General features: G+C 44.2%; 1 protein-coding gene across 1 annotated transcript in view; it reads right to left on the reverse strand.

Annotated features, from left to right (window-relative positions):
- The window catches only part of GPC1 (glypican 1), a 191,467-nt gene that overhangs the window by 22,628 nt on the left and 150,445 nt on the right, over positions 1-18,394 (reverse strand). Inside the window, exon 3 of the mRNA XM_062499198.1 lies at positions 1,236-1,627. Coding sequence (XP_062355182.1) covers positions 1,236-1,627 — 392 coding nt within the window. The remainder of the gene's footprint in view (positions 1-1,235; positions 1,628-18,394) is intronic.

Genomic DNA, 18,394 nt, shown 5'->3' on the forward strand with positions numbered 1-18,394 from the left:
AACAGAAGCCCACATGAAGTGGGAAAAATCTGCTGCATATTGGTCTCTCAGGTCCTTCCCTTTGGCTGATGCCTGCAGCTGCCCTGCCAGCCCGTTTTACCCACCAATCCCAGCTACAACAGGTTCACACCCATCCAGTTGGAAATCTCTGCCATTCAGAGGATTTATGAAAAGTATTTTGCTTTTGTCCGCCTGAAATTACTCATCATTCTCTTCTTTTATTTATCTTAAGTGTCAGGAGAATGTGATGTTAATGAGATGTACAAAGGCTTTTGGGTAGCTGAACAGTTTTACAGTCCCACATTGATAAATTAAAGCATTTGTCACTGTTACCACATTAATGTTTCTTCCTGAGATCAAAGTCTGGATTTACTGCATTAAGTGGGACCGTCCTCTGCTCTGCATCACCACACATTACCTTCCAAGGAAATGAATTGTGGTTCTGGATTTTTACATTCACAGTTTAATCACACCCTGATTCACACCTGCTGATTCCCATCTCCACATGAGGCACGCAAGTAATTTTTTTATTACGGATTTTCTCCTTGCTAGCCTGTCTATCTTGTTTCAGGACAATCACTTTCTTCTGGCTCTGAAAGACGGCTTCTGCAGCAAAGAATACAGAGAATTTCCTTCCTTCTGGAACCCTGGATTCAGTCACGTTAATTTACATTTATATAGTACCTTTCATCCCTGAAGATCCCAATGCACTTTACAAACTCCCTCTCTCTGTACACAGAAGCTGTACAAATAGGCTACATAAACAGACACAGGATCCCACTGCCAGCCTCTGAAACACATCTCTCTGCCTGTATTCCCAGCACACTGGTGGCCATCCAGCTCTGCACCCTGCAGCACAAGTCCATCAAGGAGGAAAACACAGCAGTGTGATTTAGAGGCACGTCAGGGAAACACGAGGAATCTGGGTAATCAGCAGAATGGCTTTACAGCCTGGCTGAGGGACATCTCCCTGGCACTCTGCTGCACGGGTTAAAATGAGGCAAAAGCAGTTTTGTGGTGAGTTACATCTCGCTGCCTGTCGGTGCCTGTAGAAGTCCAGGTTTGCTGCTCCCTCCCACTGATGGGTAACCCTCGAGTAGTTTATTTTTTAACACGCTGGAAAGCATCTGCTCGCTTTGCAGTGAAAACAAGGGGAAATAACCCCGCTCCCAACAGCAGCAGCTGAGTGGCTGCAGCCAATGTGAGGGTGGAGGAGAAGGGAGAAGCCAGCATACCTGAGACACCTTTTTGACCACGTCACTGCCCACCAGGAAGCCCTGTGCGTAGGAGCGCGCCGCGATGAAGGCTCGGGTTGCCTTCACCTTCAGGTCCCTGGGCACCTCCCCGAAGGGTTTGTGCTGCTCGGCGTGTTTGACCATGCAGTCCAGGTACTCGTCTGTGATGTGGTACTGGGGGTTCAGCACCTTGAAGAGCCTCTCCAGCAGCCGTGTCCAGAACTCATTGAGGGCCTCTTCCAAGTTGATGTTGGAGCTGCGGTAGTAGCGGCGCAGCTCGCTGTACAAGTCCTTGAACACCTTCACATTTTGAGTGTACAATTCTCCGTACATGCTTGGAAAGGCATCGTAAAGGGCCTTTTCTGACTTGTTCAACAAATCCTGGAAATAACCTGAAAGGTGAGAAAAAGGAGAGGTGATGTATCAGTTGGACAGGCTGGAATCCAACAGGCTGTGTCATTTGGAGCACAACTGAATACCCAGAGAAAAGAGAAAGGCCCTAACAGAGCTTTTCCTCCAACCAACATCACCACGCTCTCAGATCTGAGCCTTAGCCATGAAGACAGAAGGAGGAACCCCCTTCCCACCCCCATGCAGGAGAACACTGGGCCTCTCCAGCTCTTCTGGCAGCCTCATCTGGAGGCAAATCTGGGTCTCTTTTCTGAATCCACAAGGTGTCACAGTGTCACTCCCAAGTTTTCTTCACAACAGTTGCTTACACAAACCCTAAGCTGCCACATGTTATTTCCAAAGCCCTGGTGAGATGAAGCAGGGCTGCCAGCAGGGTACCAACCCTTCCCAGGACATCCCTGGTCATGTCAGCCAGGCTGGCTGTGGGCACAGCCAGAATCCAGCTGCAGAGTCAGGATCAGGCACATCTTCCTGGGGATTCCAAGGCAGAGCTGTACCCAAGTGTTTTTTAACCGAGGCCAGCATTATCTGGGGTTCTCATCTCATTTGCTTACTTGGGTGTGCATCCTGCTTTTGTTTCAGCATAAATAACCGAATGGTTTCACACCCATGGTTCAGTGGTCTGAGATGTGACAGAAATGTGACTCTCTTGCTACACACAGCATGGTAGGAATGACTCTTCCCTTACCAACATCTTTAGCTATTTCCATCATCTCAACTGCCAGCTACCTTCAGGCTGAGACTGCACAGTAGGGAACTCACAGCAGGATTGGCCTGATCCAATTAATAGATTTACATAAGCAACTGTAATCATCACTGAAGTCAGTGAGAGGAAAAAATAATTTAAATAATAGTTTTAATTTTAATTACATTTGTGCTTTTAGGGACTTTCTGAAGCAAACCTGATTAAACTATTCTTTAAATCTAAATTACTATTTTTTTTTCCTTTGGTGATGCATGATAAGCTCTAGTTGGAAAGAAACTGTTAGTCAATTAAAATCAAGCAGCATGTATTTATGTACACAAATTAACTTTACACTGCTAGACATATAAGAAAGAGAAGCTCCTGAAAAATGCATATTGCATGTACAAAACTTTATTAAACAAAGTATTTTTTGAGGGAATGGTGCTGACTATAATCAAAGACCTCTAAAATTGTAGAACTAGTAAAACTCAGATCCATAAGTCTTGTTTATATTCACTGACTGAGAATTCTTATATTAATAATCTCTCATTGGTTTCTCAGATTCGAACAAAGCTAAAACTTAAATGAATCGACCAAGTTTAAAGAACCCTCTGCATCTGCATCACAGGTGGCTAATACTGAAAATTCCTGTGCTATTTTAACAAAGCAACACCAAGCATTAACAGCCTGGTCTTCTCCAGCCACTATAATGTGCTGCTTAACAGAATAAAATTTGATCTAAGAGATTTTTGTTTTTAAAAGATTGTGAGTAAACTAGGTCTTAGAAGAAGTCTGGTTTAATTACTTCGGCAGAAAGTAAAAATCTGTTATCTGGAATGTTGAATAAAAACTGTTTTTTTCAAATGTACATTGGGAAGAAATTAATTCTTATTCAACATGACTGGGCTGGAAGTTTGTATCTCCAACCATGTTTACTGGGATCCCTCCACTTCTCAAATGACTGATCATGAACCTTCCCCAATAAAACTGGATTTCTCCCTGCAGACATCAGGCGTCAGGGCATCAGAGTAACCTATGACCTTGCAATGGGGGGTTCTCAGTAAAGGAAAAAAGACAAAAACTGATCCCATCACAGTAATAAAAAGAAATGCTGAATTCACCTGCAACAGAAACAAAAACAAAGTTTCTCTGAATCTGATGGGGTGTCTAAAAGCTCTTCCCTACCTTAATGCATCATTCCAAACACCGGCTGGTTGCCCATTCACAAGTTAATTAAACTGAGCTCAAACTCTCTTCCTTGTATAATCAGTGTTCTTTTCTGTGTGACAAGAGACCCAACTGAACAATTTGCTCAGCAATCAAGGTATGACATGCAGCTTTGCACTCACCATCAGGAGGAAGAAAACACCAACAAACACAGCTCAATTTGTCAATTCAAGGCAAAACTACTTTCTTTGTTTTGCTACAAGGGAAACAAGATGTATATCTCCCTGTCAAAAAATTGGAGCCTGCTCTCAAAAAAGTCAGAGCTAATTAAGGGCTGATGAACTGTTACTTCTCACCCAAGTGAGGGAACACCGATTACAGCCAATTCATTTGTGGCTGGTTCTCACAAAGTTCTTCTAGATTTTACACACTGAGGGAGAAAAAAAATCTACACTAGCCAGGGAAAATTAATTAGCAATTAAGTCTACACCCATTTGTGATGAATGGCTGACCTGGCAGGGAATTTAAATGCCCCTTTTGCAGCATTAGAAGGTACCACAATGTGAGGTTTGGCAAGAGGGATGCCAACTTCCCTGTTCCTCAGTACAGTGCCAGCTGAGATCTCCCAGTAACACTACATCTTCTCCTTAACACTCCCTGCCTGCCTACTGTCCAACCTTTTAACGAGTTTAGACACACGTCACAGATTAAGGATGTATGCAGGGCCTTGGGATAAGACAACTTGCTGAAGCACAGTTCAGGCTCCTGCCATTCTACCTTGATTTCAGGTAGAAGGAATTATTTATTTAAGGGGAGCATCTCACTATCTGTAGCCATGGTGGGTGGGGAACCCTCAGGTAATGGAATGCTCCTAGTCTCCAATGCAGCTGTCCCACTGTTCCTATCAGAAGTTACCAGAAACAGGGCCAGCAGGTCCCTTTGGATGTATCAGCTCCCACTTGGTCACCACTGCTGGGTCTGCCCTGGCTCCCAAAGCACAACTGGAGCGTTTAGCTCAGGCAGGGCAGGAGCACATGGAGCAGCTTCACCCAGGTCACACGCTGGACACCGCCCAAGGTCCCTGAGCTGCCAGCACGCTCTCTGTGCCAGCAGCAGGCTCAATCCATGAACTGCACTCAGGCACTGTAGCACAGGGCTTTGTCACCTCCTGAATGGCAGGGATGGAGGGAAAGGGCTCACAAGGAGCCCGTGCTGCAGCTGCAAAGCCCTTCTGGCTCCTGGAGGCACCACTGCCCTCCCATCCCTGGGGGCAGCAATACAGCTGAGGTGGCTCTGCAGAGGTCACCTTCCCTCTGAAAGGATGCATTTGCTCCCACTCCGAGTCACAAGAAAGCAGCTACAGATTCTGTGGTCCTGTTCTGAAAAACTAGCTGCTCTTGGCTTCTGAGAGCCCCAGGAGTTTGACAGTACTAGTGTACTATTCACACCTGTTCACACCTACCTGTGAATCACCTGCTAAATCCATGACTGGCCTTCCCCTCTTTCAAAAAGTTTTCCTCAGGAGCCATGGACAGGTGAGTCCTTCCTCACCACTGCCAGCTGAGGGACACAACACTGCCAAGCCCAGCAGGTGGCTTTCAACACCAGTACTTCAGACAAATCAAACTCAATTTTCCCTGGGCCAATGCAAGGCACGTCTCCCCAACCAAGGCCACTCCTACATGAAACATCACCCTTTTGCTGCAAAGTATTCAAAAGAAAAATAGAATGAAATGGAAGTCTGTTTTATTACTGTTATTACTACTTCTCACTTGCAGGCTCAGAAACAAGACAACTGGTTTTGCTCAAAGGAAATTTGCCTTTTGGCAGAGGCCAGGTCTGAAGAATTCTGTCTCAAATGCAAAAATGCCAGAAAGTTATGAGTAAAGAAATGAAAGGTTTTTACAACCAAAACAATTCTGCCATCTTGGCTGGGCTTCCTCTTGTTGTAGTGACAAAAACTTAACTTCTCAGAGAATTAGGTTTTCAACCAGAAACTATAACCTTTGCATTCAAGAGAGATTGCAAATCCCCACCCATTTCCCTGCTTCACAGCTTCCCAGTGTTCGCAGCTCATATTTTCACAGTTTCCACATTTTCACAACTCTGGATTCAAATTGGGAAGCTGTGAACAGCACGGCAGGGACCGGCAGTTTCTCTCTGAAGATAGAAAGTTTTGAGTTTCTCCTTCCTCAGCCCCCTCCCAGCACCAAATACTTAATCCAAACACTCTGCTACCATTTGATCACTCAACATCTGGAACACACTGGGATTTCTTCAACTAATACAAGGATGGAATGTGAATGGATGCAGGAGGGAATGAGATCACTGAAGGAAGAACACCCAAATGCTCTTCAGACAAGCAGGAGAGCTAGCTTTCTTCAAGCCCCATCAAATTTGAGAGGCATGCTAGAGGAAATATGAGAAATGGAGAAAAGTGACTGAATTACTTTCAATCTGAATATTGTTAAAATTTTAAGCAGAAAACTGCAGCACAAAATGTCTTACAACAGGGAAGAGTTGAGACTGGAGGAACACCAGTGGTACTCTTGAGAAAATGCTGTGGAAGTTTTACAGCAATGGGTGAGATTAAAACTCATTAAATTAAAGCTGGTCAGACAGCTTTGCCTGGTGAGCTGTTTGTGGTCTGAGGGTGCTGCCATGAACTGCCAGGACAGATGGAGGTGGGGGCAACCACATGAGGAGGAGGAGGAGGAAGTATCAGATCCTGTGTTGTAATTTCTCAGTTCTGAGTGAGCACATGAGCCTGTGGTGGAATTCACCCAGGGCCAGAGCCACGGAGATCTGGAGGAAGGTAAGTACAAGTACACTGTGAACAAACTGCTGTGTGTCAGGGCTGGACTGAGAACAGGAGAGGAAATGGAGCTGCTTCTGTGGTGTCCTGAACTTCAGTCAAAGCAGGGAAAGAAACAGGATGGAGATCTCTGCTACAGCAGAGCTCCTGCTCAGTGCCAGCCCTGTTGGTCTGAGGAAGTCTTTTCCTGGCCTGTGCTCCCATTTAATACCCTGCTGCACTTCCCAACACCAATTTGCTTCTCCAGCTGGTTCTAATGCTGTTCTTGCAGTCAACCTACTATTAAGGAGGGAATAACACAGCAACAGGTTTAAGCCACTTAGATCCAAGTCTAATGTGTTCATGTCTATTTTATTCACTTCAGCAAGTACAATGACATTTTATTTATAAAATTGTAATTACTAATTTAAGTAGTACCCATGGCTGTGCTGAAGAGCTGATATCAGTCCAAGAGCTGTGATATACTCTGGTTCATACCTGGGCTGTGTCCTTCCACAGGAAATAATCACAGTGAGATTGAGTGACTGAGTCTCCATGTGCAGATAGCCCTGGATGCAGCAATCCTGCTGCCATTTTCCTGGGGGGGGTGGTCACCTCTCTCCTCACAGCTTCACACTCCTGTAAAACTGCTGCTCTGGAGCTGTTTCCTCTGCCCTGAGCCACCTTGAAGAACACTGCTGTCTTCTGGATCACTCTCATGTACATCCCTCCCAATGCCCCTCTTTGGTGGCTGTGACCAAGGAGGCATCAGGATAAACCAAGACTCAAATGGCAAAAATAAAGCCCAAACAAATGGAGATAAAATCAGTTTTTCCCTAGAAGCCAGTGTGAATGAATGTGCTAGGATGCAAGAATTATGATGCTTTTAGGTAATTCAACTTCAAAACTTTTTGGATTTGCTCCAAAGAGCCACTTGACTGATCTTTCCTCTGCACACTCTGTCCTGGGAGTGTGTGCTGAGAACTGCATGGGAACACAGAACTGAAGAGATGCTGTGGGCCAATGAGACAAAAAGTGCCAGCTCTGCCATGCAAGATCAATTTTGTACTCTCCTAAACCTGCTCAGTGCCCAGAACAAAAGCACTTCAAGATTCTGACCTCAATCCTAGTGGAAGGTTCATCCAGGGCACCTCCTCTGACAGGAGGATTTCTTTTCTCAATATCTGGTTGAAGTTCATTCCTTATTCACTTGGTCTTTGCCAGTATGATCCCATAGTTTCAATTATTTTTTTTTTCCCCTGGAGTTCATTCTTTGAGACATTTACACACCAAGTCTCACACTTTCTTAGCATCCTTTCTGCCTTCCTACACAAACAAAGGTACTTTCCCCACTTTGCACCTGACAGGCTCTCCAGTCCTCTGGATCACTCCACTAGCTCTTTTCTTCACCTCTTCTGCTTGGTATTAACTCTTCTTAGCTGTGGGTGGTCAGAAGCACAAATAACATCTCCTCTCCTCAATGGCAATAACACTGTGGATACTGCAAGCACTGCACTTGCCTTTTTAAGGAATGCATCACATTAGCATTTCACAGACTTTCTGCCACCAACTGGTACATCCCTAATTCTCCCCCTTGCTATTTCCAACCAATTAATCCCCAGCTGTACGCCTAACTCTGAAAACTGATTTTCACCCTGTTTCTATTATTTTGGTTGTCATGGTTATCCACTATCCTCTTCAATAGTGACAACTTTTCCCAGCACTATGCCACCAATTAATCTCATGACTGTATTTCCTATCATTTGTGCCAGTTTTTAATGGGGCTGTTAACCAGGTCTAGGCCTGTCTTGGGAACCATGACTGGGACCTCCCTCCAGCTCAGGAGCTCATCTTTCAACACAGTGTATTGCTGCCTCCCCTTTGGCTAGTTCACCTGATAATTCCTTTGCTACTTTCCATCTTCTTCAGCTTAATTAACTACTCAAGGCACAGATGCAAATGTCTGAAGTCTCCTGGGATGGATTAGTTGACAGAACAGACACACCATGAGCATCAGTGAAAGCAGGCTTCGGATACAGGATTTGACTCAATCTCTACAATCTCTTACTCAAGCTGCCTCTGGGTAAGAGCAAAAGCTGCCCTTCCTTAAACTGGTTTAGACTGGGACATACAGCAGACAGTTTGTTTCTTGTGGTAGGGAAAATGAGAGCCTTTTTGGAAAACAAAAGCCTTTTCCTGCAAAAAAGAGATGCTGTTGCATGAAAATGGTGTTTGGAACAGGGCTCTGCTAGTGAGGAGGGGAGCTTCTGCCCAGGAGGAAGCACCTCCAGTCACTCCAAAGAAACTGCACTTTTTCTGCCAGGACTTGGATAACATTTTCATTTCATTGTGTTGAATGGCAGAGAAATGTAATTACTTGCAGCTATTTCTTCTTCTGCATATTGCCTCTCCTCCGTTTCTACAATTTTCCAAGACAGGTTGTCTTTATCTAAGTCAAGCAGGACTGGATCCAGCTATCAAAATAAGGGAGTGGAGGATGTTCCCTGGCAGGGAAGCTCCCCAGAGGCAAGAGCTGGCCCTCACTCCAGGAACAGTGGGAAGCTGGATATTCTGCTTGTTCTCCTAATAAGCACTAGGGTGCAACAGGGTGTCACCCAAGGTGACAGCAACAAGCCTGGGTGTCACAAGCACAGCCACCCAGACCCTCTCCAGCCCCAGCAGCTGCTCTCTCCAAAACATCACTGATGAAGAAACCAGTTTAGACTTTGATTATCTTAATGTGCTCAGTATTTCCATCCTGATGACCCTTGGAAACAACTCTGTGCGAATCTTAAGACACCCTTGAAGTCAAGTTCAACAAATCTTCAGAGACGAGAGTCCCTTGGGGCTGGGGGTAAAGAACACAAAATGATCCGTAGGAGTGGCAGGACATTTAAGCAAAGCCTGTGCATAGACTGCAGCATTAACAGGAGTCAGCATCTCCCCCTTGGAGCACCTAAGCCTGCTCCAGCATTCCCTCCAGCATTCCCAGTGTGAGAGAGAGGAAGGAACTGGAGAAAGCAGCCTGCACCTGCCTGGAGAGGAATTCCAGGCACCACAGAGACCCTGGGACATAAAATGCCACAACACATTCTGCCAGTTGCTTGGTAGGTCCTTGATTGTTTAGGCTTGGAATTTCCATGCCAGGAACTTGGGAACCAGGGCAGGTTTGAGGCAAGGGCAGCTCCGAGCTGCTCCAGGCTGCACATGGGGAGGTGCACTGGTGCTGCAGGGGTGGAACAATGGAGCAGGAGGTGACAGTGAGGGCACTGTGCCCATTTTGTGCAGCAGTGAGCAGGTCAGCAGGGCTGCAGCACTGCTCCCAGGCACAAGTACAGCGTGTGAGAGTGTGCAAGAACAAAGAACAAGCTGCACCTAAGCTAGACTGTTCACAGGGCTTTTCCAACCACCTAATTCCAACCCTGTACCCTGTACCTCTCCAGCCTGCCTGGCAGAGAACGAAGAGCTGTGTTGCTGTGAAGAAACCTCTTGCAGACTGAAAGCCCTTGTACAGGGGATTGCTCTGTTTGCATCCAGAGTGGGATAAGCAAATACAAGAGATGTAAATCTTAAGATTATTTTACCCACGTGTTTTCCTGGGATCTGAGCTGGCAAGGGATTTCAATCATGGCAGCTTTCTAAATATACCCCTGCTACAACAAGAGACTTGTAGCAAATGATGAACTGCAAATATTGCCCCAGCAGGCTGTTATCAAACAGTTCTCAGAACCTCTCTGTTAGATAAGGACTGAGGATATGTGTGGGTGGGATTCATAACATGGGAGTCAAGTCTGACCTGGCAGCTTAGTTCCTCACTTGAGGAAGGGCAGGCACTTCTCTCTTTAGCATAAGCTGAGCTCTTCTTTACAGTCACTCCTCTCCCTCTGGACTGTAGTAGGAATTGGGATAACTGAGCCTGAACAAGCTGAACTTTTCAATAAATGAAATGTTGTGAGATAAATTTAGTTCTCATTATTTTCCTCCAAGAAAGCCTGCATTTAAAGGCAAAACAATAAGTACCACAGCTATCACTGACAAGAACATAAAGGCAGTAAAATTAACTGCTAATACTGCCTGTTCCTTTCCAGGTTTACTCAGTAAGACCTGAAGGGCTCCATTTCTCCAAGGCTAATATAAACCCAGAAGTTTAACAATACTGAGGGTTGCTGGCAGTTTTAAAAGGTGTGATATACACCCTGGGTACAGCACACACCTCTAGAACAAAGGTATTTTTCACTCCAGAAAGAAGTGTTCTTTAACTCCAGCTGAAAACTGGAGCTAGTGATGAGCTGCAGAGACATAGCAGGAATGAGGCAAGCAGTGGATCTGCTCAGGATGTGCCCGTGAAGGTTGTGACTTTCCCAGGAACACCATCCCAACCAGCCTCACTGAGGCTGAGATTGACTTTTTGCCCCTTTCAGCAAGCTCCAGAGAGCTGCACCTTAACCTGCACAACACCTCAAGGTGCTTCCCTTGCTCCCACATGCACTGCTCGAGGCTGAAAGCAATGAAGCCTTTATATATTTCAATACACATATTTCAACTTCTTCCTTACTTATAAAACATTCCATGAACCAATTTGTCACTCAGGCTCTTTGCAGCATTATTTTAATTGAGAAAAATATCAGTGAATTATTACTTTTTTAGAATTAAATATATTTTTTCTCTGCAAAAAAAACAAGGCAGAGGAAACAATCCCATAGTTTGTGTCTAATTTTGACACTTTCTGCATTCACAGAGAGCCTTAAGCATACCCATTACATGGTTTCACAGATCAAAATTCCTTGCTTGAGCTTTTCAAAAGCTGTGGCAGTGAGACAGATCTGACTTGGGCTTTTTATCTTCTTCATTACTGTTGCCCTCTGCTCTGAATGGCCTCTAGACAAACTATTTATTGTTGGGTTAATTAGATCATTTGTATCTATGCTTGCCACTGCATTTTTGCAGTCTAGAGTATCTAAGACACATGGTCCTTGAATCTCTAAGAATTTTGAGTATGTGACATATGGGCTTTCCCAAAGGAAAAAAGGAGGATAGGAATTACTGGCTGTAGGGATAATATTCCAGACAGGCTAAGTTCCCCTGTTATTACTGCAGGAGTTTATCTAAGTCTGTATAAATCCCTTAATCTCTAGTGTTCTCTCCTTCAGTGCCTTCAGAAAATAACTTGCCTCTTTGTAAAAATATTTTGCTCCCATGGAACCAGTATGAAATGGAGAAACAGGTAGAGATGGCTGTAGACAGCTAATGTTGACATGCAACCTGAAGAATGCAGCACATGTGTACCTCTGACAGCTGGGAGTGACAAGATGTACATACAGACAATAACAAGCACATCTATTATTGGAATCATAAACAAAATTAGTCTCAGTTGCTATTTTAATATAGATGAAACATGGATATCATATATATCTACTCTGAAATAATATTAAGACATTACAGCACACTTTTAGAAATTAGGAAGAGTCAGAAAGATGTGGGTAACAAAGCAACCCCTCAGCCCTTCAATACATGGGGATTTTCCTAGGGATAACCACATGGTACTTCTTCCCCCAGGTGTCTGCTTCAAAAGAATAAATTCAGCAGCAGATTTTATTTTCTGCTCCATCTGATGGCACCTGCTCTGGTAAAAAACTGCTAACTTTTCACCTTTTCGAAAGATATAAATCTAGATAAAGACAGATTTTTCAAAGGACCCTAGCACCACTTAACTAATTCTGTTTTAAAACATGAAGTCACTTAAAAAGCTAAAGGGAGATTTAAGCTTAGCTTATTCAACTTTTTCACCAAAAATGTTGTTTGTTTGTTTTTTTTTAAGGTTGCTAGGTATAAACTGGTTATAACCAGACTGGAATAAGAGCATTGGATTCTCTGAGCTTGGGAGCTTTGCCTGGCTGCAGCCCACTGAAACCACAGGTACCAGTGGCTGCAGCTAAGCAGGTGGTTGAGCACTCAGTGAGTGTTAGATCACAGAAAAGCACCTGAGTGAAACACTTCCTTCTAAAGGGATGGATACAGATGTGGCACCAGACCAGTTCTAGCTCAAGTGTCCCGTCCCTTGACTTGGTATTGAAAGCCTCATGAAGAGGATCAGTCCAAAACTAGAATGAGTTAAACACTCAGATACCACAACCTACAGACACCTAAGTTGTAGCTATACCACTACTGAATTACTACTGGCTGATTTTGCTTAATTACACTGATGTAGAAAAAAGACTTTGTCCATTACTTAGACCTTTCACAATTATGTCTGAATATATTTTCTAACAGACACAAACATATTTTTTTTTTAGTTTGTGGACTATACATGTTACATACTATTTGTTTGATTTACTACTCGTGTGTAAGTCACATCGGGACTGTGACCTGCATGGCAAATCTGCCACAAAATCTATTTGCATTGAGAAACTGGCAGTCACCTCCACACTACCAATGGACATTTAAAACTCATCTGAACATCATCTGGAGGAAATACAATTTTGAAGGCTTGGGAAAGAGTCTGCAAAACATTGACAAATGTCTCCCATCCTCACTAATTCCATTCTGAGATGTACACATAACACATGATTTTGAAATTTGTATCAATCAAACATAAATCACTTTCAAATCTGCAAGCACAAAAAAACCTTAGCAGAAAACCTGCCTGGGTGCCTTGTGCCTCTCAGGACTATCAGCTGGACACATCAGTGACTGAGGACATCTGCATCTGTCCCTGGCTGGCATCCAGCTTATGGAACTGGGATCAAAAATGCACCTTAAAGAAAATACTAGTTGGGAACCAGAGTGTTTAACTGCACTCTGGCTGCAGCTACACTTAGGAAAAAACAGAGAGGAAGCTACACATGCTCCTCTTTATAAAAATTCATTTACAACAACTAAAAAAAAGGCTTTGGTTTCTCTGAGATGTTGGCAAGCTCCTCCTGCCTGAGTTGTGGTTTCTGCTGTTTTTGAAGCATCTCTGGCTCTGATCCAAATTTGAATGATGGGAAAAATGGATACTTGTTAAAAGCATGTGCTTGATTCAGTTAACCAACATAAAACTCTCCTCTTTTTTTCCTGTCAGATTTTTATCCCGAGGACATTGAACTAGGGAATTGGACATGAGTAATAAATTCTGATCACCTAAATATGTCCTCCCATGGATATAGATTAAAATCCTCATTAAACACCTTGATAAATTAATGAATTTATAGGGATGCACAGAGAGGATGATAAGCAGCTGTCACTCACCTTTTCCTCTAACCACAAATGTTTGAAGCCAATCAAAATAATCTCAGATCTGACAGAAGATTTAGAACAGACAAAAGAAAATACTATTTTAAACAACCAAGTGATGGAAAACCTGACTCCTGTTACAAAATGTCCTGGATGCTGAGGACTAAAATAAACACAGAAGATGATCAAATCAGAAAATAAAAAAAAAACAAAAACAAGTCCATTGGGTGGACATGAAACAAAGCAAACCAGCCATTCAGGGCAGCAGAAGAACTACAAAATATTCATGGAGCAGAAGGCACACAGGATACCTTTGGAACTTTCTCTGTAAGCCAGTGTGCACCTCACTAATCGCCATTACCCTAATTGACTCAGGATACCCTCAAGATCAAGGTAAAAATCAGTGAGCTTTGTTCTCTGGGAAAAGAAGACTCAGAGCACAGGCCCAGCAAACCCAGAGCCCAGAGCCACGGCTGGGTCCTGCTCTGCTCACTGGGGACCAGGCACCTGCAGCCTCCTACAACCAGCACCTGGGGCTTGGCCAAGCTCCTCTTTCTGGCACTGCCCCCCTCAACCAGAACCCTCCTCCTGATGCAAATACCCTTCTGTGACCTTGTGCCTCGGTGTATCTCCAGAGATCTTCCCCTACCCAGAAGCTCAGTGATTAACTTAATTATGACAGTAATTATGCACCTCCTGTTAATGAAAAGCTGTGTGCTGCAGCACTGTTTGCTGATGTACAGAAGTGCTTTCTGGACAGGAGCTCACACTGGGAGAGGTAGATCACAGCATAGACCAGCTCAGTAACAGCTCACCCATGTGGTACAGATCCAGCTTCTTCTTTACAAACACACAACTGAGTGACACCTGAACATCTCCTCTGCCTGTAAGTGAATCCATGGAAACCTACACAGTGATCTTATGCTACCACTGAAACAACAACATAATAAATGCAGCTTAGTGCCAGCCCTGGGCAGAGGCAATAGATAACAAGACAGCCTGAGAAGTGCCCTTATTAAGGCTCTCTGGTAAGGAGAGCCCATCCTATATATTGACTTTTCCACACCTGTTGTGGTGCTGGGTAATTCAACAATTTGCCTTTAATTCCATTAGGATGCTCCATCTGGGGTCAGATCAGTGGTCCACCCAGCTGTTTCATCTGAACTCTGCTTTTAACTTGATGACTGTAAAACAGTCATATAAATTCCTGGTGTGCTCAGAAGAAAATACTAGTGGTGAGGGGATGGATGCTCCCCAGAGAATGTCCTCAGAGTAAGCCTATCTGTGTCTGGATGAACCAATTTTGGGCTGTGCAAGCTTTTCAAAAGGACATAAGTACTATTCTGTGCAGTTTAAATAGCAGAAAGCAAATGACTATTCCCATGTTTGGGGTAGCAGAAGAGCACTCCCACCCCTAAAAACCACGGATGTGGAAGCAGCTGACTGGAGGAGGACCAGATCTTGACTGGGCACACTCTCACAGTGCCTTTTGTGAAATTCCCATTTACACCACAGAACTGCTGCACATAACCAACAATTTACAGAGCTGATTTCCTTCTCTTTTAATTCTCATTTCAGCTACATGCTTGGCAACTTAGTGTTTATGCTGCTCTAATCTCTTTGAATAGAGAGTAGCTCACCTGTTCATTAGCAAGTTGAAGGGTAATCTGACTTCATTCTGAGCTTCCTGTGTCCTTCTGACAGCCTGCAGGGCTCACAGCATTACCTTCTGCACACAGGAAAGGACAAGAACTACAAGGAAAGGGTGGCATTTCTGTGCCAGTATCAGTGAGGCAATGATCTATGAGGAGATACCCCTGTTGCACACCATGGATAACCAAACCTTCAGCCTTCAAAACTTCTGACACTGCTGTCTTGATCCTCTGATGTTATTATTCTCCTACACAACCAACAGAGGAGTTGCTCTGCATGATCCATCTGCCCAGGCCCTCCTTCAGCACCACATGGAACTTCTGTCAGTCATCCAGAGATGTCTCCTTTCACATGCACTTGCTTACATCACACACATGGAGGCCTCAAGCTTCAGTCTCCCCTCAATTAATTAAATTAACACGCTACTCTCGTGGGACCACCTCCTCCCTGCCCTTCATAACAAATGTCTGGGGAGGGAAACCCCTGGCATTTGGGAGCTTGCTACTACTTCAATTCCTTTCATCAGGGTCCTACAGTGATACAAACCAGTGCTGCTTTGTGGGGCTGGAAACTGGGAAGAAGTCCTTGCAGTTCTCTGCAGCTGCCGAGTTGATGACAGAGCTGCTGGTGCTCCTTGGTGAGTATTTCTGGGTACAATCTCACATAGCTGGCAGTGTAATGTGTCTGTAACATCTCTGAAATGAGCCCATATGTGCACGTGGAAATCCGTGCAAGTGGACTAAACAAGTTAAAAGAAAGGGGAAAAAAAAGAGCAGAGTTTCCTATCTATGCTAGTCCATTCTCTAGGGTGGGGCTGAACATGTTGGTGGATTCAAAGCAGGACTATCAAAGAGACTGAATGAGATGGATATTAACACACTCCTACCAGTCTTGGGAAATAAGGGAGTGCAGGCCAGGGAGAAGAGAGACACCCTCAGCGTACTGTCCTGAGTCATAAAATCACAGAATGACTTGGGTTAAGGGGACCTGAAAAATCACCTAGTTACAACCCACCTGCCATGGACAGGGATGCCATCCAGCAGAGACCAGGTCACTCAGGACCCCATCCAACCTCGCCTTGAACACTTCCAGGGATGGGGCATCCACCTGTCCAGACAACCTGTGCCAGGGCTTCACCACCTTCTGAGCAAAGAACTGCATGGGAAAGGCTCAGAGAGCCTTTGTCTCACTAACTCCTGGGAAGAATATGCAGGGGACAGCCACTACGAACACAATGAGCTCAGGAACAGCTTCAGTGGGATCCTGCCCCTTGGCTGACATGGAAGTCAATTGCGCATAAAATACAAAGCCCTAGAAAAACAGATTTCATTAGTTCTAGTGCTCACAGAACCACTTGGACAGTATGTTAAAAATAATAGAAAAGCTGGTCATAAAATACCAACAGAATCGTTCTGCACGTCCAGAAGCTAAAATGAGTTCTGAACAAGAAGCCAAATAGATGCAACTTATTTATTAGAGATCTATTGAATAAATGACCCTACTGTACCCATGGAAACTACTGTACCAATTCATCCTCAACAAATGAGAAAGCAAAAGCTGTTTCCTTAAAGAACTGTTTTAGAATGAACTCTTCTGTAACAATATTACAGCAGAACATAGCACTGTTTTTGGTTGTTTTTTTTTAATTACACAGCATTATATTCTCTAGTGGGCAGGACCTGTTACACTCTTCCTGACACTTTTCAGGAGAAAGCACCTGAATGCAAGTGGCCAGGAACAAAAGTCACCTACATTTGTCTGTGAATAGAATCACAGGTGTGAAGCTTCTCTCCACCTCAGTATGGGGCAATTGGTCTCTGATGGCTCCTTGACCACAACACCAACAACTGAAATCCAGGTGATTCAGCCTGAAGGTGGGAGAGAAAAATGGGGGTTCAGTTCTAAGCAGAGAAGCCATGCCCCTCCTGTCTGCTCCTCTGCCACTGAATACAAGGGCTGTGTGACAGACTCTGGGATGAGACCACTTGGAGACACACACACACACACACACACACACACACACACACTTACCAAAGGTGAAGTGTGCACTTTGGAGCTAACTTTAGTTGTATTACTGAAAGCTTGAACTAAGTCTAATAACTGTTTTAGCCTTTGGCATCTCTATCACTTGGTCTGATCTAACAGCACTCCTTTTTCTAACCCTCTTAAAATAGGTTGTTTTAAAGGTTTACTCAGGCTGACACTTGGACCATGATGCTAAAGTACTGTTATTAAAAAGAAAACTATTTGGTGTTCATTAGCAGGGTGACAATTAGCTGCAAGACAAGTGTAGCTGGAAGCACAGGACTGATGCCTCTGTACTAATTTTATCTGAAGCTCCTGAGGACACCAAGGCACGGGCAGTGCTAACAGAGGAGGGACAGTAGCTCCTTGGGCTCCCTGTGGCAGCCAGGAGGGCAGAATCCTGCACAGATCCCAGGAAAGTGCCCTGCCTGCCTGGGAGTTCCACTTGCACAACCACAGCCACTGCCATTAGTTTTGTGGAACTTTCTCCCCAAAATGTTCTTCCTTTTCCCCTCATCTTTTTCCTTTTCCTAGGGAGTCTCTGATGTATCTGAAGGGCCTTGGCTGTCTGGTTTTAAACTGAGTTAGCTCTTTCAGATTTATTTTTGTCTGTCTGTGCCACATGAAGCTTGAATGGCTTTCTGAAATACCACTGTGGCAGACTTTGGGGATAACAATACTGATTTTGGTCTTCAACCAGCTGTCTTCTCAAACATAATCCATGTCTTCTTTTCTCTCTCTACAGCAAACACAGTTAGTTTATATTTGAACTTTTCCATCTTTGAGAACATGTTTACCACTGCCTCCTTGAAGGACACTGGACTTCCTCTGTTCTGCTCTCGCTGTGAAGAAAAGCCCTTTATGCTGATGTGACACTATAAAAATCCATAATCATAAAGTTAAAAATAAACCCTTTGCAAGAATAAGATCAGCTGAATATACTTAATTTCTTTGTATTTGGGTCTGCCTTTTATTTTCATATTTGACTTCAATTACTTTTCTTCATCAATTCAGAGGCTTTTCAGTAACCATGTGCCACTGAATATAAAAGTCACATATTTATTGCACAGATAAGAGTGTACACCATCCCAGGAAGTCTCACTTCAAAGGTCTTATTCCGACACAAAAGTGCTTTTTATTGCCCCAATGTGAGGAAACATCAACCAGCACCATTTGAACGTCACCCTCACTGCAGGGGTGAGGGATCAG

This window comes from Cinclus cinclus, chromosome 10, assembly GCF_963662255.1.
Source record: "Cinclus cinclus chromosome 10, bCinCin1.1, whole genome shotgun sequence".
NCBI classification, from domain to species: Eukaryota; Metazoa; Chordata; class Aves; order Passeriformes; family Cinclidae; genus Cinclus; species Cinclus cinclus.